The sequence below is a fragment of the Arvicanthis niloticus genome, chromosome 5, assembly GCF_011762505.2.
Source record: "Arvicanthis niloticus isolate mArvNil1 chromosome 5, mArvNil1.pat.X, whole genome shotgun sequence".
NCBI classification, from domain to species: Eukaryota; Metazoa; Chordata; class Mammalia; order Rodentia; family Muridae; genus Arvicanthis; species Arvicanthis niloticus.
Window position 1 is genome coordinate 26,598,340 of NC_047662.1, and position 19,680 is coordinate 26,618,019.

Below are 19,680 nucleotides of genomic sequence, written 5' to 3' on the forward strand. Positions count from 1 at the left end.
AGGTCTGATACAGTAGAGAGAAGGCAGATCTGGAAACCAGAAGACTGGTGAAAGTGCTCTGCAGCATCTGCACTGTGTGGCCTTGGGCAAGTTCCTTAACTGTCCCCGTTTGTAGAAGAGCGGGGCTTATCATAATTACAGCAGCAGCAGAGACTGATTATGTTGTAAGGATTAATTGAGCCCACATACGGGGAAGGACTCTTAAAATCCCTAGCGTGACACAGATGTTCATTTCATTAATATTCAGTTATGGCCCTCCACGAAAAGGGGGTCAGAGAGTTCAGTAGACCTTGAGGGGGCAAAGGGAACAGGGGACGAGACTTTCATGGTCTCTTCCACACACTGCCTAAGGAATAAAGATGAGGCCCCAAATCTAATTTACTCAGAGCTTCATGGTGGAGACACTCAGAGATGGGAAGAGAAGATTCTCTGCGCAGAATAGGAGCATCTCCAGATGAAAAAGGGGGAAGCTGTGTGGGGAAAGGCCATGGCCTTAAGCGAAGAAGAGTGACTGCTTATTTGCTCATGATTTTACAAAGCTGCAGTTCTAACAACTGCAAATGTCCCCAGACTCAGGCTGTCTTTCTCATACTAATGAATCCAGCAACATCTCTTATGAGGAGGGGGCAGGGATGGCCAGCTGCATGCCCTCCATTGGCCCCAGGGTGGCCCGTAGAACAGGTGGTGTTGGTGGATGGCTGCCTGGTGTTTGCAGCCCTGGAAGAGGTGGCAGTTAGGCAAGTTAATGTAGTTGAAAGGAAGCAGCAGTAGACAGGGGGTGGGGGCGAGGCTTAGCAACCTGCTCCAGACCTCTTAACTCACTGAGGGCCTGGAATGAGCAAATCGGGTTTACTCCAGGGTGGGGTAGTAGGGACCTGGCTGGATCATGGTGGTGAGTGAGGCTTCCCTGGTTGCAGAACTTTAAGCAATAGGGCATAAGGGATGGTGGAGGGACTGGTGAAAATGGGAGAGGCTAAGACAGGAAGGTTTCAAGTATCAGTGCTTCACCAGAGAATGGGCAGGGCTCTCTGTTAGGACGTGCGATTCTCAGCAAGTTGGAAGCTGGAACAGAAAGGGGAGCTGGAAGGTTTCTCAGGCAACTCCACATCAGAGATCCCGAAGCCCCTCATGAGGAGCTAGGGCTTCATCAAGAGCGTATTGTCCATCATTACCCTTTCAGTGCTTGACACAAACGGAGGCAGCACTTTGGGTTGTAGAATGTTCTCTAAAGATGTCCTGGGCTGAGAGGTGCCTCAGGCTCTGTCCATAATCCTTGGTGTAGTGTCCAGCTTTTTGGCTCCTCTGGGCCACGGTGAATGAAGAAAAATTGCTTAGAGCCACACATAAAATGTAGGGGTGTACAACACATGACCCATGGGTTTCAAGAGCACACGTGTTTATTTTACATGACACTGTGACAAGAAGATGCTGTCACTATGATGTTCATGCCCTAGAATCATGCTATCAGGCTACCAAATAGTTGTAAAATAATCTAGCAATAATGTTCTAAGTAAGCTTACAATTTTATGTTAGGCTGCAATTCACAGCTATCCTGGTCCCTATGTGGCCTGCTAGGTACCCTTGGTTAGGGCTGGGTACCCTTGTGATGTGGATAATGACTGGATGGACATTTGGAGGGGTCATGAGTTGGCCCACTCTCTGTAACATTTCTGCTAGTATGTCTTGTGTCTGTATGGACATAAGGATATTCCCAGAGTTGTGAATAATAATAATAATCAGAGTTGTGAATAAAATTTCCATTCCCTAAGCTGCCGGAGATTCTGGAGGGAGGGGCCGGTGGGGGATGATGGACAGACCTAACATTTACAGAGTCCTTACTGTGTCCAGGTACTTTCTCAGCTCTTTGCTTGCATTCCTTTATGTATCCCCCCTGCTTACCTTCGCCATGAGCTACAGATACACACGATCCCCTAGCAGCAGAAACCCAAAAAGAGTGCACACAGGGACACAGTTGCACACTTGTACACAGAATCCCAGTGGGCTAGACCCAGGTCCCTACATATGCGAGCATACTTGAACACAGATTTATCAACACGGTGCACAGATGTGCAGGACACCTCACATGTTGGCTAAGAATGGACTTAGGGGAAAGGTAGAAAAGGCCCGTGATGGCGGAGAAGACAGCTTGGTCCATAAGGTACACGCCTTGAACACTTGAGGACCTAGGTTTGACCAACCAAAATTCAAATGGAAAACAGCTGGGCATGGTTAGGCAGTTGTAGTCCTTGTTCTGGGGAGGCAGGGACAGGAGGATCTTTGGAGTTTACCGGCCAGCCAACACAGTAAGCCTCAAGCCACTTGGTGAGCTTCAGGCCAGTGAGAGATCTTAAGAAAACAAACGGGCGGCACCTTAGAAATGACCCAGGAGGCTTACCTCTGCATCTGCTTGTGCATACGGATAGCAACAATGATAACTGTGGCCATTCCAATAGCCTCCATAGGCCTACCATTCACTCTTCTGAAGACAAGGGAAAGACTCTCAGAGAGGTGGAATAAACTTTCTCAGGAAGCATAAACCTTTGAAAGGTGGTCAGTCTCTGACTCCTTCCTAAACACTCACCAAAGAAGCTTTGGAGTCTGTTAAAGGGGCTTCCCATGTGTCCTGACCTATGCTGGCCATGGTATAATCCAGTCAGCTCTAGGCAACCTCATCGAGTCAGTCAGCTGGGGGCTGGGAGGTCAGCCCGGGATGTAGACATAGGCCTGTGAATGGGATACTGAGGTATACAGCTTCCATGCTCAACCTGGGGACCCTTACCCAACATCAAGAACTTCTCTCTTACTCTTTAGGGCCTGTATCCTCAGCGGTCAACAAGGATGCCCTACCAGCAGCCGGTACACCCACCACTGGGGTGCTACTCCCGACAGGTGAGTGAGTGACTTCCCCTCCTATGCCCTGCTCCATCAAAGTCTTTTGGTCAGGAAGCTCTCCATTCCTTCATCCTTGCCCAGCAGTCACTACCATTACTTTCTGGCCCATCCCTGACTTAAGGGGACAAACACAGATGTCGAGTGCTGTATCACAGATGAACGTTGCCACATAATGATATCAGATATCACTTAACAGAGTCCTTACTGCATGATAATACCAAGTCTTTCCCAAAGACTTCTCCTACACTAATTTAGCCTTCTCAACCACCTTATAATGTATGCTATTGATGGGGAAACTGAGACATAAAGAGATTAGACCATAACGTTAACATTTAGGTTTGGCTCTGTTGTGGCAACAAGTAGCTTCCATGACCAGGGACTTTCAGGGAGTCTTTAGTTCTTGCTCATGAGTCTCTGGGTTGGCTGAACCAGGATGTGGATCAGGGTGGGGTCTGTTCTCTTTGCTCTTTTAGGGTCTATTAGGAAGATGCAGGAGCCTTTGCTCCTCTCTCACTGGGTGTCAGAAGCACATAAAGATAAGAGGAAACTCACAACGCTTCCAGAGGCCTCAGCTCTGTGCATGACAAGATCCACACACAGCATATGTGGGCCAAAGAATCATCTTTATGCTATGTGGGCTGGCTAGCTCCTGTAAAAGACACTCAGTTTAATTTGAATTTCAAATTTAAATATTGCACAAGAAATATTTATGTTAAACATATACTCAGTGGTTATTTCCAGTTTGGATTAAACTGGTGTCCTGTAGTTTTATTTGCCAAATGTGGCGGTATGAATTACACCAGTACTTCAGGTACAGATGCCCCTTAGATGTTAACTCAGAAGCAAATGAAGGCCTGGCCCTGGCATCCTGGTGCTCTTGGCCACTGTGATGGACACTTTTCGTAGATAAATACACAAAAGTAGTATATCACAATAATGCAGCAGAGATAGTAACAGACGTCCATAGAGAGAAGCAGAGAGAAACAGTGGGATGAGGAGATGTCTCATTGGATAAAGTGCTTGCTTTCCAAGCACAAGGAATGGAGTTTAGACTTCTAGAACCCATGTAAATCCAGATGCAGTAGCATGCATCTATAATCCCAGTATTCTTATTACAAGATGGGAGATGGGACAAGCTCATGGACCAGCTAGTCTGGCATACATAGCATTGAACAGCAAGAGACACTGCTTTAAAAAAGGGTGAAAGGTGAGGACAGACACCCAAGGCTTCCATCTGTATACTGTGGTGTAAGTACCAGTACACACACACATGCACACATGCACATACACACTCACTCACATGCACACGCACACACACCACACAAAACACACACATGAAAAATACATGTAGTTACCCGCTTCCAAGCTGCTTGAGCTTCATACATACTCATTGACAAATACGGAAGCAGGCCCAGAGGTACTGAGTCTTGGGGCAGAGATAGGGTATGAGAAAAAAAAATCATTTAGACTGGGGACATAGAAGGGGCTGAAGGCAAGAGTTCCACATCCCCAAATGGACTTGCATCTCACACATAGGTCCATGGACAGTCCGTACTTTCAATTCCAGTTTCTTCCAACTCAGTCCTTCGCAGAGTTCCACCCTTTCTCTGAAAACCTCATCTCTGAGCTGGAATATGCTAATATGTTCTGGAGGTTGCGATGGTCCCATAGGTGAAAGCTACCATGGTCAGAACTGTTTCATCAGGAGTAAGAGCATCCTTCATCCTGTTAAGAGAGAGTCTGTCTCAGGAATCCCAGTCACATTATCTCCACCTACAAACACTAACAGCTCCTCCTGGCTCAGAGTCTTTTTAGGCAATTATGAGTGGGTATATATTTGAATAATGTAGTATAAAACATGGTAAGAATTTTAAAGACCGAGACCATTGCTGTTTATTGGTCTCTTTCTTATCCTTCAAGGGACACCTATTTATTTAGGATTTCCTGAACGAGGCCTGATTCTTGGCATACTGTTCTATGCTTTTGTAAAAGATTAGTGTATTTGGGGGTGATTTTTAGAGCAGCATATATTGCTGCATATGATGGCTTTGATTGGCCCCATGGAATCTTGGGAATATCCCTGGATAAGGCTGGTGTGAAATCTGGGACTCATCCCTCAATAGTCTCTGCCAGAGCCAAATACTTCCTACTGTGGAAACTAGGGGGCATTTCCTGTTATAGCTGCCACAGAGTCGGTCCTGTGAGGTGTTTTCAGTACCCACATCTGGTGTCACAGGGCCCTGCAGCCACTCTTTGAGCAGCATACCAACAACTGGGGGATGAGCTCAGCTTTCAGAGAGTGCACAGCAGAGGAAGGCTGGAGCAGAACCAAAGCTCTGGGCTCTCCCTGGGGTTCTGGCCTCAGGACCCTCAGTTCCCTTGTCTCCCAAATGGGAGTAATGAGGCCCTGCGTTAGTTATTTTTCTCACCAAGATGATAAAAGGCAAGTTGAAGTTTTAGTTTCGTTGTTGTTTGGTTTAATCTCTGTTTCTCTCACCCAGTTTGAGAGTATAGGGCATCACCTCGAGTGAGGCTGCTGGTCACATCGGAACCACAGTTAGGAAGGGGCAAGAGATGAAGTCTGGCATTCAAGTGGCTTTCTCTCGTTCCCCTTTTATTCAGTCTAAAACCCCTATCCCAGGGAATGAAGCTGCCCACTTTTAGGGTGGGTCTCCCATCCTCGGTTACAATTCTCTGAAAACACCCTCCCAGCACACCCTAGGTGAGTCTAAATCCCATGAACCTTACCATCAGAACAGGTCATATGATCTTGTCTCAGGGTTTGTAGATGTAGTGATGGAGACCAGATGAAAGGTCTCCCACAGCCTGAGGGTTCCATACACACTAGTCCAAGAGGTTTTCTATCAGACACAGACATGTGAGGAGCAAGGGGGTTCTTGAGTACTATAGGCTTCTCTGGTTAGAGTAGAAATCTAGGAGCTCTCCCTGCTTTGACAGAAGCTCCCCTCAGCACACAGGAAAACCCACAAGAGGAAAGGTCTTCTCATGTGTGAGCTCTCAGTAGCGGGCCCTGTTGCTCCAGATATCCTGCTTGCCCTCCATCACTTTAGCAGATGCTTAGAGCTCCCCCCCTCCCCCGTCTTCCTGTCCCCTCCCTGACTCCGCTGACTATTCACTCCATTGTCTGGAGCTGGGACAGTATCAGTGAATGAGATGGATAGTATCCTTGCATGTTGGGGGCAAGACAGTATGGTATTTGCCAAGGTATTGGCAGAAACCCCACTGACTTCCCATTTTTCCCACAGGTTTGAGATAATACTCATTGCTCCACCTCCTGTTTTCACTGTCTCCCATTACCTAATACTGTAGCCACTAGCCATGTGTTTTTCCACTGCAGTAGCATCCGGACTTTAGCTCCTCATTTGTTCTGGCTCTGTGGTTCTCAACCCATGGGTCCCAATCCCTTTGGGGCAGGGGCGGAGAGTTTCAATGATCCTTTCACAGGGGTTGCTTAAGAAGACCTGAAAACACAAATGTTTACATTACTATTCATAACGGTAGCAAAATTACAGTTATAAAGTAGCAATGAAAATAATTACATGGTTGGGGGGTCACCACAATATGAGGGACTGTATTAAAGGGCTGCAGCATTAGGCAGGTTGAGAACCGCTGCTCTAGCTGGATTTTCAAGTGCTTAATAATCACTTGAATAAAAAGCTGGTGGTTACGCAGTGATCCTCACAGCACAGACCTGCTCTTCCCTGGCCGGGGTTTCCACTGGTTGGAGTTGTCTGGTGCTCACAGGGTGCTGATGTCCTATTGTCGGAGCCAGTGGCGTGATTCTCAGCAGTTAGACCCTCCCCACACAGAGTAGGTAGTGCTGCTCCATTTTACAGATTAGGAGTTTGAGGCTCAGATACATATGGCAAGTAAAGGCTACACAGATTGACAAGGTAGCAGCTGGGGTTAAGGTCAGGGCTGGGGGATGTTGAGCTTGTCCCTCTCTTCTCTCTGCCCTGCAGGTGACACCGTACAACCCACAGCAGATGGGACAGCAAATTTTCCGCTCTTCCTACACCCCCCTGATGAGCTACATCCCCTTCGTCCAGCCCAACTATCCATATCCTCAGAGGACCCCCCAGAAGCTGCCTGCCAATCCCCGAGACCCTCCCCCGATGGCAGGAGATGGGCCTCCATACCTCTTCCCCCAGGGATATGGGTGAGTTCTCAGCCATGGTGAGGTGGGGAGCTGACCTGCATCCAGATGGCCGTCAGAGAGGGCGGGTGAATGGGATGGGCTTCCTAGAGGCTTTGTTGGTATATGTGCCCCATGGCTGTGGTGGGGGGGGCATATTTTTGTACCTGTGCCCAATGTCTCTGAGGACTTGGAAGGAACAGATGTGAAGGTGAGCCTGGGCAGGGGTCCAGGACGAGCGGTTTGAAGGTCCTATGTAGGCTGCCACCTACAGGCTGGTTGTAGAACTGCAGCTGCCCAATCAGAAGCAAGTGGCCACTCTTCACACTACATGGGTGCTGCAAGTGACTCATGGCGCCCTGTTATCTTCTGATGATCTGCAAAGGATATGGTTGACTAACCCATCCCCTTCCTGCATGCATCTGGAGTGCTGGCCGGGCTAATCTTTCAAGCATCCCCTGGACTACCCGACAGGTCCCAGCGAAGGGTCTTCCACAGCTCACCCACCAAAGCATCCCAAACCCCAAACAGTAGAAAAGTCTGGTATTTCCGGGGCTTGCGTGGAAGGCTCAGCAGCAGGTCACTAACATAAACTGGGCAGTTAAATGAAGGTTCCTCTTGGGTGCAGCGTGCTGCGGAGTAACAAAGTCGTGTTTGTTTAACATAATTAACAAGTAGACACTCACTCCAGGAAGTCACGTCCTCAGCTGATGCGGGTGACCCAAGTCAGGAAGCATCATGCTACTCCTGTGGACCTCAGAATCCTAGGCAGATCACAGGGCCTGCGTGCCCAACTTGGAGAAACTCAGGTTCTAGGTTAGGATCAAACTCTCAAGGGTGATATCGATTCTTGCCTCCCCCCCCCCCCCGCCCACATTGTGCCCAGCAGACAGCCTTTTCCCACTTGACCCATCGCACAACCCCAGACACTCACCCATTGAATCTCCTGTCTCCCCTAATATCTTGTGGAAAGGGATCAATGTTTCAAAGAGGTTTTGATAGTCAGATCTGTTTGGGGAAAACTGCGAGAAACAAAGACAAGCAGATTTCCTAACGGTTGGAACTCTCAGATCATTTAATTGCCTGGGGTGCTCGGAGAATGTTCAAGAAGGTGGTCGATGGTAGTATTTGAATATGATGCCCATGGTTTCTTTTAATGTCTTTCCTTTCTCCTCTGCTCCCTCCTCTTTTTCTTCCCTCTTTCCCCTCCTCCTTCTCTCCCCTTCACTTTATAGAACACAGGTCACCCCTACCACCATCACCACCATCACACACACACACACACACACAAACACACAGAAGTGCTATGTTGGCTCACATAATTAATGCAAACTTAGCTTACAGGGAACACACAGGTAATAAGATGAACTTCTTCCCTTCAAAAACCAGAGGGCTGGGGGCAAGAGACATGGGTCAGCAATTAAGAGCACTCACTGCGCTGGCAGGGGATCCAGGTTTGGTTCCCAGCACTCACTATCCAGAAGCTCACAACCATCTGTAACTCTAGTTCCAGGGAATCCAATACCCTCTGCCAGCCTTTGCAGGCACCCCCACATACATGACATATATAAACTCATGCAGACACACATACATACACATGGCGTATATAAACTCACGTGCACACACATATTCATAAAAAGCGGAGGAGGGAGCTGACAGGACTAGATGCCACATGCTCTGGTAAAGTGATAACCAAGTGGCCCCAGGCCAGAGCCAGGACCTCTGACAGCTGGGGGTGGGGGGAGAGTGTCCCAGTGAGTGGGTAGAGGAGACAATCTGAACAAAGGGAGTCAGGCCCTGAAGTGGGATGGGACAAGGAGATCTTTTTAATGCTCCCCTTAAGCTCTTGATTTTGAGGTTCCAGGAATTAAGCCCAGGTCCTCTCTCATGGTAGGCAAGTGACTTACTACCAAACTATCCCTTGCTACCCTACCACCCCACCCCTGGCCTGGAAGGTGCAAGGAAATCTGGAGGCCTGGGGACAGGGACGAGAATAGTTTGATGTATTAGATTTATCCCTGGAAAGGTGGAAAACAGGATTGGAGAGGGAGGTTGGGATTGGATTATTAAAGGCTATTTTGACCGGTAGGCCAAGGGATCTAATAAAAGCCTGTGTACATCAGAGTGAACACACATATAGGCCTAGGGGACATAACAGGAGTTGAGGTGTAGTCTGGAGGTCTCAACAAGAGGTTATCTATTACCTTCCTGGAGGTGAGAGTGAATGAAGCTTCCAAGGGACACAAAAAGCCATCCCTCAGCTGGCCACCATCCCTGTGTTACGGCCTGTGATTCTTCAAGGGACAGAATAGAGTGCTGGCTAGAAAGGGTGGAATCCTGATCTCTGTGTGTCTTTTGGGAGAGGGGGTGGGGGGATAAGGGACAGGAAGGGGCAGCAGCCCAAGAAGAAGACACATGACTAAGAGGAGCAGAAGGCAGTGGAAAAGAAGAGAGATGAGTAAGGAAAGGTGGAGATAGTTAGTTGTGGATAATGATGCCCCAAGAAGCTAGGAAACGGTGATGGGGACAGAAGCAGGTGCCAGTTTACATCCCCAAAAGAGAATGATTTAAAAAAAAAATCGAGGTAGCTGGGAGCTGACTCAGTTGGTAAAGCCTTCGGACTGGATGCTGATACACAGAATTTGCAAAGAGAACTAGGCATGGTGGCACACATTTGTAGTCCCAGTGCTGTGGAGGCAGAGACAGGTGATCTCTGGAGTTCACTGCCAGCCAGTTTTGTCTGATTGGTGACCTTTGGTCCCAGTAAGAGAATCTCAAAGAACAATGTGGACAGTTCCTGAGGAAAGACTCACAAAGATAACTTCTGGTCTCCATATACTTGAACACAAGCACACACACACACACACACACACACACACACACACACGCATACATATGCACACATAAAAATCTGATTGACCTCTGGGCTTTTGGGACACGTCTGTAATCCCAAATTTAGGAGAACTAGAGATTGAGGCCAGCCTGGATTTCATGGTGAGGTGTGTCTCACGTAAAATAAACTGACTTGAGCAACTCCTGTGCCTGGCACTGTCCATGGCACTGTGAACTGGGGCAAACCAGACACACAAAGTGCTTCCATTTCTCACAAACTCCAGAGTCTAGGGTGTGGGGGACACAGCCATAAGACACAAAAAGTGTGTCATCAGAGGTAAGACCCAAAGAGGAAGTGGCCCCTCTTTCCCCTTTTCCTCATCCAAAGAAGGTCTCAGTATGATACCTAGAACTTGCCTTGAATTCACAGCCATCCTCCTGTCTCAACATCCTGTGTGCCGGGAGTAAAGGCAAGGACCACTGCACCTGGCAAAGAAGGCTTTCTGAGCCACTGCCATACATGTGTATGAGAGACAAGCACTGCACATGCGAAGGACTCAGTGTGACTGAAGTACATGGGGATGGCAACAGAGTGGGTGGGATAGGATTCAGAGATGCAGCCAGGGTTGGGCAGGTTGGGACTGGTCAACATGGTCAGAATTTTAAGAACAGCGAGATGTCACAGAGACCTTTGAACTGAGTAAGAGCATGCTCTCATTTCCAGTATAGAGCAGATCATGTTAGCCAAGGAAACAAGGGCTGATGATGCAGGGGTCATAGCTGAGGTTTCAATGCTGCCCATGAAACAGATGCTGATGGTATAGGTGAGCATGGTTCCTGAGAAAAGATACAAGTGAACTGATGTAGGATGTTCACTGTCTTGGCAGTCAGTCAGCCTTGATCATGGTTGCACGAGGACCAGGGCACACAGGCTTCTGATCTGTGCACTGGGTAAGCGACAGCGGCAAATGCTTGCTTGCAATGGCTAGAACAAGGCTGTTCATCAAGTCCTGAACACTGTACTTGTTAGACAGTGTTAGTTACTTTCTCTCACTGTGGTAAGACATCATGGCCAGAAGCAATGTATAGAAGGAAGAGATTATTTGGGTCCATAAGTCTTCGTTTGAATTTTATTGCTGTGAAGAAACACCATGAGCACAGCAACTCTTATAAAGGACAACATTTAATTGGGGCTGCTTACAGTTTCAGAGGCTTAGTTCATTATCATCAATCATGGCAGAAAACGTGGTAGACTGTATGTAGGTTGCATGATGCTGGAGAAGGAGCTGAGAGCTCTACATCTTGATCTAAAGTCCGCAGAAGGACAGTGTGCCACACTGGGTGGAGCCGGAGCATAAGAGACCTCATAGCCTGCCCCCACAGTGACACACCTCCTCCAATAAGGCCACACCTCCTAACAGTGCCACTCCCTATGGACCAGGCATCCAAACCCATGAGTCTATGAGGGCCATACCTTTTCAAACCACCACATGATTCCAGGGGGCATACGAGTCATTCTTGGAGGGCAGGTATGGAGGCAGGGACAGGAGGTTGAGCGTTTACATCGTGAACCACAGTGAATTAGACAGAGCAAATTAGATGTCAGGAGAGACCTTGCACTCTCAAAGCCTGCCCCTCAATAATACAGTCCCTTCCTTTAGAAGGCAGCACCTCTTAAACTTCCCCAAACAGTGGCACCAACTGGGGACTACTGTTCAAGTGCCTAAGACTGGGGGGGGGGGGCATTTTTCATTCAAATCATCACAGGGAGATGGGTAGAAATATTGATAGACAGGTGGATACAGGATCCTGGAGCTGAGAGGGGGGCAAGGTTGGAGTTGGCAGTGAGTTTGGTGGTTGTTAGAATACAGATGATAAAAGAAGGCATGGGACAGGGGTGAATTACCAGGGAGTGCACATGCATAGAGGAGATGCAAGGATATGGCCCGGGGGGCCTCCAGCGGTGGAGGGGCTGGAATGGGTAAAGGGACCAGGAAGCAGCTTCTAGTGGTGTGTGTGTGTGTATGTGGTATGTGGTGTGTATAGCGTGTATGTGGTATGAGTGTGTATAGCGTGTATGTGGTATGAATGTGTCTATGTGTGAGTCTGTGATATATGTATGCATGTATGTATGTATGTGAGTGTATGGTGTGTGTGTGTGTGTGTGAGTGATGGGACAGCCAGGAAAAGAATGGAAGCCACAAGCTGGAAACAATTCTGTAGTAGAGCACACGGGACCTAGAATCAAAGTAAGAAATGAGAGCTTGGTACTACAGAAGCCAACGCGGAGAGCTCTGGGTAATATGGTTGTTGAGAAACTTATGAAGCTGAGGATTGGACCAGACCTGGTGGGGCTGGATTAGTCAAGGGAAGGTGTATGCATGGACCTAGGTGGACAGCTTGGTCTGGAAGACAGGTAGGGCTATCAGAAGCAGAGGAAGCAAGAGGAGAGAGGGAATGAATCGAGAGAGGAAGGAGCAAGCCCCCACCCCCACCCCCCAGAGGAGGAGGAGAGGTTTTCAGTGCCTCTGCCAAGCTGATTTACCTTCCTCATCAGGAATGGCTACTACACAATTTATCCTTCAAGCAGTAAAACAGTAAGCGTGAGCGTTTACTGGGGCGTCAGTAATACTCGCTCTGGAAACAGTATTATGTCAAGCATCTTGGGTAAGCCAAGATGCATGTTCTCTGTGCTCTAGAACAGTGTTCTCAACCTGGGGGTCATGACCCCTCTGAGGATCAAACAACCCTTTCACAGGGGCCACTTAAGACCATTGGAAAAACACAGACATTTACATTATGATTCATAACAGTAACAAAATTGCATTTATAAAGTAGCAATGAAAATAATTTTATGTTTGGGGTTCACTACAACATCAGGAACTATAACACAGGGTCACAGCATTAGGAAGATTGAGAACCACTGCCAAGGAGCTGAGGTACTTTCTCCTTCTTCCTCATCTCCCATCTTCTCCAGCAAGCATTCCTGGGGAGCTCTAGTCTACACACACAGCTTCTACCCCTGGCCCTGTGTTCATGATGTCTGGGCCATAACCTTGAGAGTTGACCCAATTCTGAGTGATCAACCCAGAGGAGCTAGGGACACAAGGGGCAGCGATCAGATATGAGAGGCAACGTGGTTAGCTTGTTGTTGATAACCTTTGTTGCTGTTTCAGGTTTTATTTTATGAATCAGATGAAACATCCAGAGTACCTTATAGTAACATCACTCTTTTCTTTCAGGGCTGGGGATTAAACCTGGGGCCTTCCACATGTCAGACAACCGTTCTACCACAGACACATACCTCAGCCCTTGCTTTTATGAGACAGGGTCTGCTGAGACTGACATGGCCTCAAATTAGTGATCTTCCGATATCCACCTCCCCGGTCCTGGGATAGCAGGCACATACCACGACGACATCATTTTCAGTCACTTATAATTCAGCATGTTGTTTCTTTCATTTTGTGCATATGTGTGTTTCATCTGCATGTATGTCTGTACGCCGTGTGTGTGCCACCCAAGGAAGTCAGAAGAGGAGGTCAGATCCCCTGAGACCGGAGTTAGAGATGGCGGTGAGCCATCTTGCTAGTGTTGGGGATAGAACCTGGGTCCTCAGAAGAGATGCTCCTAACTGCTGAGCCACTTCTCCAGTCCCTCCAGAATGGTTTTTAAAGGAGGAACAGAGATGTGGTTTCCACAAATAATTTTCCTATTAGGGATGTGCTGGCAGACCCTGGGTTGGGTGCTGAACAGTCAGGTACTCTGTCTGCTGTTCTAGAACTTACTTTAGTTACAAGAAAATGAAATTTACCGAACCTTAGCTGGTCTATGGACTGTCACTATTAGAGAGCCACAGATGGTATGAACAGCTAAGGCTATTAACACAGTGCGGTCCGCTTCCATCACTGTGTCCCTCCCCTCCCCCTCCCACTTTGTTGTTTCTTCCTTTTATGGGAGAGTGCCTTGAAGGTGACTGTCTTTTATAATATGCATCTGCCCAGCAGAAAAGTGGTTGAGAATGCCTGGATTAGACTAAATCTAGCCGTTTGCTCTGTGGCAATTTGTATTAAGCTCTGGTTCCATCTGAAGTATGATGGGTGAAGAAATTGCAGTCAGATCCCAGAAATCTGTGTTAGCTGTTCGGTCTGAAGAGGTCAGGGGAAGCTTCACGGAGGAGGAAATGGCCTTTGAACTCTGTTTCGAAGTATGCACACAAGTGTGCCAGAAAAGGCATCAGAGAGGTGTGTGGATTGCTGCTTTTCGAAGTGGAGACACACACCTTTGCTCATTCTTCCCTGATGGTCATGCAACACAGCAGGCACTGAGGAGTGTTGAAATAAAGGGTGTGATTTAGCAAGGCTGAGTCACGAGGCTAGCTGAGCAGGAAGATGCACTGGTATTGGCTGAACTCAGATCAGCAGCCAGGACAGGCCTTGTTTTCTGCGTTGCTACGGACTTCCCTAACGCATTTGGTCCTTTAAGACAATAAGTGCACTCAGGCCTACAGGTGAGGTATTCAGATCCAAGCAACTTCTTTCTTTGTGCCCCCCAACTGGAGACAGCATGGGACTCTATAAATGTCATCCATACAAGGTCCCCGGCAGCTCCCTGAACCCACGCAGCAAGGGGACACAGCTCTTCACCGTCCTTTAATTGTCCAATTTTGTGTTAGACTTGCCCGGAGCCAAAGACTTTATAAGATACTAAAGCTTTCAGCCCCCAAACCTGTCCCAGCTTTCTAACCTTTAATGGCTACACACAGACACAGACACACACACACACACACACACACACACACACACACACACAGAGACACACACACACACATGCGCGAGCACAGACACACACAGACACAGACACAGACACACACACACACACACACACATACACACACACACACACAATCAGTAGTCTCTCCGGGAACACCAAAGACTTCTTCACAGCACCTGTCGTTCCTCTCTTCCAGGTTCAACTCGGCGCCCAGTGGCCCCCTGATGAACAGCCCCTATTTTTCCTCCAGTGGAAATGGCATACGTTTTTAGACGTCTTTCTCTCTCTCCTCCACCTCTCTTTGCCCTTGGATCAGGGCTAAAGGTTCTGGAATTCTGGATTCTGCAACAGCTTGGTGTGAAGTTTGGAAAGCCAAGGTTCCAACCAGGTAGCCGACAGAAAACAGCAAGACCAGATTCCTCTACTGGCCAACACTCACCTGCATAGCGCCCCCCTAATGTGTAGTGCACACCACAGACGCACCCCCCATTTGTAAGACCATGCAGGCACCTGCATTTAGCTAACATGACTGGTTTTTGTTTTTGTTGTTGTTGGTAAGATAGAAAGTAAGACACTTAATTTAGAACGTTTGTATTTTATGATAAATCTATGAGCTACTTCAACACGCGTGCGCCTGTTCATTTCCTTCACTGTGCTTTATGTAATCTCTACTGTTCATTTCCCTCCCACCAGCCCCAGTGCTTCTTCAGACACAGACGGGGGTCTTGGGATCGATCTTATCTACATGAGAGACCTCAGGGGTCAAAAGCTTGAGCACTTATCTCTTCTCTCCTGTGATTCCCTTATTCCCCGACACCCCAGATTCTGCATTCCTAGAACAGGCATTATACAAAGACCACTCCTCCTGTCATCTGTTCCAGGTATAAGTATTACAAAAAGTCTCCCCAGGACTCAGTACTGGTATAGAAAACAATTTCAAAACAGATCTTAAGAGCTGCTAAGATGGCTCAGCTGGTCAAGCCTCATGACCTGAGTTCTATCTCTGGGACCCAGTTAGTAGGGGAGAACTGATTCCTAAAAGTTATCCTCTGATCTCCATGCATGTATGTACCCACACACACACACACACACACACACACACACACACACACACACACACAAATAAATGGAACAAAAATGTGACAAACCATTCAATGATGGCACACTGGTGCCAATCTTGAGACCAGCCTCAACACTGCACCTCTTTGTTCCTCTTTGGTCCAATTCTGACCATTGACTTGAATAACAATGCAGAGAGATGCCTGGGAACATTTATGAAGGATGCGCTATGAAAATCGGGGACACTGAATTGCTTCTTCATTTTTACACCCATGGGTGGCAAGCATTACTAATCAACTGTAGGATTTTATTCCCCAGAGGCTGGCCAGAGCTAAAGAACCATTTTCTTGATGATGCTGCAAGAAGCTCTTATCAACCAGAGTTGGTCCGTGAAGTGAAATCCATGTGCTGTGTTTTTAATGCATATTTCCAAGATAAAGTTAAACAGCACCTGTTCATGTAAGGAATGTACTCATTGGTCCATGCACGTAGAGGGACCGCCACTCAAATTGCCTCTATAATGCCTTTAATTGACCATGCTGGGTACCTGAAACCCAAACTCTACAGTGAGAGCCAGGTCTGAAAAACATTAGACATTATAATCTAGTCAGGCAAGCAATGACAGGTAGAGGGTATGAAAGGTGTTGGTGTCTTGAGATGAGCTTGAGTCACAGAAATATTTCTCTTGACCTCATAGTATAATGCCATTAGATTCACTGACCTTTCCCTTTGGATTCTGGGAAAGTAACTTCTCCCCTCAGATTCCCTTAAAAACAATACCTTATCTTTCTCCATGCTCTAAATTATGGGGTTCCTGTTACTCTTTGGACCCCTACTTTGCATATTGTTTTGTCTTCATATGTTTGGTTTCCAAACTGTCCTATGTTAATTACCTTCCTGGTTTCTGAAACAAAACACCCAGCCTGAGCAACTCAAGGAAGGAAGGTTCATTTCCATTTACAGTTCAAGGAGAAGCTCATCATGATGGGGAAGGCCTGGCTGCAGGAGCACGGGCTGCTGGTCCCATCGCATCTGCAGCCAGGAAGCTGAGAGTGACAGATGCTGTAGTCAGTCAACTTTCTCCTTTTTAAGCAGTCTGTAATCACAACCAATGAAATGTTGGCTCCTCTCTCCAATGCCCTTAATCTAGAAAATTCTTTCAAGATGCCCGGAGAATTATTTCCAAGACAAATTGAGATCATGTTCACTTGACAATGTAAACTATCACAGCCCCTAAGGCCGCCTTCTAGCTTGACTATGGTTTACCACCCTCCCCTGATCTCAGCTTGTTGAGAAAGAGAGAGAGAACAAACGTGGGTTCACCAGATCTGGTTTCTTAGAAGCTTTCCGACTTTGACATTGGCAGAGAGTTCATCTCCTCTGGATCTGAGCTCTATTAATTGTAAGAGTTGTGAGGATTAAAAGATGACGAAGATTCGAGACAGACTTACCGTCTACTCAATGTACACTATGATTTAAGATGGGGCAATAAATATATATCTGTCCTACTCCTAAAACTTTCTCCCAAGTAACAATAATAAAACAAACTTCATAGTTAATAAAAGTTGGGAAAGTTATAACCCTACTGCCCTAGTTTTATTTCTGATGCTGTGATAAAATACCACGACCAAAAGCAACATAGGAAAAGATGATATTTTTTTTCTGTTTTCAATTCCAGGTTATAACCCATTATTGCAGGGCAGTCAAGGCAGGAACATAGAGCCTCACAGTCAATATGGAAGAGAAAGGAATGCGTCCTTGGTACCTGCTTGCTTCTACATTGCTTCACTGTTACATAGTCATAGCGCCCTGTCTGTAGAGAATGGAATTGCCCATGGTGGGCTGGGTCTTCCCACCTCAACACCAAGAAAACCCTCATATAGGCCAGCTTGATGTAGAAAATTTCTAGTAAGGCTCTTTGTCAAACCCACAGTTAAAACTAACCAGTCCTGTACATAAGGCAGAAGTGTAATGGAGGAATGGCGAGTGTCTGGGAAGGATGCATGGTATAGGAGTGTCAAAGGAGCTATGACAGGCAGCAAGCCACACTTCCTTTCAGAGTTCCAAAGCCCAAAGCTTGAGGTTCCATGTGCTGAACACTGTGGGACATGGGGCTCGAGACTGATGAAAGCCAGGAGTTGATACTGTAAGGAGCCTCCATCCTAGCCTCATGAACTCCACAGGCATTTCTATGGAAGACATGAGACAATGTCTCTGGGGAGATGCAGGGGCCATACGTTAAGGTTATGGGATTGAGGGCCGTTCAGAGGTCATTGGAAATCAGCCCCCATGAATGTTTTTTGGTATTTGCCTGGAGGTAGGGGGAAGGACGGTTGGCCCTCTGAGACAAGGGGAGCAACCAAGAAAGAAGAGATGGTGTTAAGGAAACAGAAATTCAGGGCAGTAAGGATGCTCAGGGCACTTCCAAGGTGAGAAGACTGGATGGGCTTGGCTCAAGAACCACAAAGCAGAACCTTTCCTCGAGCCGCTGCCATCCACAGTTCAGACTGGGATAGGAATTCAAAAACCTCTAGAAAGGAGGTGTGTCTGTAGGGACCTGGGAGAGGCTGGGGAATAGAAGGGTGGTAGATTAATTATTAATTATTGGGAAATTTGTATTGATAACTATGACTTTGGTGGGAGTGGGAAAATTTAGCTAAAAAGTCAAATAACCAAAACCACCCAAAACAATTAACTCAACGGTGAATGACATTATGTGGCCCTAATATGGATTTAAGCAAAAATGGTGATATAACTATAGTAGGAAGACAACTGGAAGAAGCGAAGAGAGCAGAGTTCCTTATTATGATAGAAAGGCAGGAGGTCATGCTAGAAATAGGTTATTCTGGGGACACTGGAACACACAGAACCATCTAGAAGTCTGGCTATGAACACTAGGACAAAGGACCAAGGGGTATGAAGGGCTCCCTGTGGGAAGTGGGATGGATTTATAGAGGATGGTGTGGGGATTGTTGTCTCGGCGGTGAGATTTTAACTCGTGTGTGTGTGTGTGTCTTAAGAAAAATGTTTAAAGAGAGGCAAAGAGAGAAATTGCATGTGAAACACGTTTTAATTTGGTGCCCAGTACAGGTTGGTGTCAAAATGTCCATTGACATGTGCTGAGCTGCCTCCTGACCCACCAGTACCTGATGCCTGAGGCTTCATCACAGGCGAAGAGTCAAATTTTCTGAAGTCGTTGTGATCCTGTTTTCTTTAAGATATTCTTGATAGAAAACTTACTTAAGAGAGGGTCTGGCACCAGTGCCCAATCTCTTTCCAATGTGACAACATTATACTCTGTGGCTCTGATCAGCTCCCAAGGGATCTCAGAAACAGATGGGCGCAAATAGAAAGAGGCATTCTTAAACTCTCCCCTGGTTCAAACAAAGTGCCTAACATTCAAGGTATCCCCTATCCAGGGGAACTGACCCCTTACTCACTGGAAGCAAGAGGGACACAGTGTCTTGCCCGTTCACATTGCCCCTGTGTGTGTGTGCACACATGTGTATACGTGCCATGTCCATCTGTGTCCACACAGAGGCCAGAGGAGAGCATTAACTGTCTTTACCAGTCTCCTTTTTATTCCTCTGAGACAGGGTCTCTCACTAAATCTGAAACTCTATTTTTATGCTCTACAGGTGACCAGGAAACACCAGTGATCCTCCTGTCCCCACCCCTTCCCCAGCACTGCACTTACAGTGTACAGAGAGGCTCACCGAACTCAGGTCCTCACGCATGCTCAGCAACATCTCTTATCTACCCAGCCATCACCCCAGCCCTTGACATTTTAAAATTGGTCATTAAATCAGTCATTACTAAGATGATGAGATTATTATAGGGACTCCAGGAATCGGAGGACACATGCTCAAACTCATTTTAAGAGTTCACCCAAGTGACATCTGATTATATATACTTATACACGTACATATACTTATACATGTACACACACACACACACATATTTTAAAGATT

At 47.1% G+C, this 19,680-nt stretch overlaps 1 protein-coding gene across 1 annotated transcript in view; it reads left to right on the plus strand.

Annotated features, from left to right (window-relative positions):
• Positions 1–15,272, plus strand: part of C5H1orf94 (chromosome 5 C1orf94 homolog) — a 43,816-nt gene extending 28,544 nt beyond the window's left edge. The window contains exons 5-7 of the mRNA XM_034503992.2: positions 2,812–2,889; positions 6,876–7,072; positions 14,847–15,272. Of these exons, the coding sequence (XP_034359883.1) occupies positions 2,812–2,889; positions 6,876–7,072; positions 14,847–14,922 (351 nt within the window). The 3' untranslated portion in view covers positions 14,923–15,272. The remainder of the gene's footprint in view (positions 1–2,811; positions 2,890–6,875; positions 7,073–14,846) is intronic.
• The last annotated feature ends 4,408 nt before the right edge of the window (positions 15,273–19,680 follow it).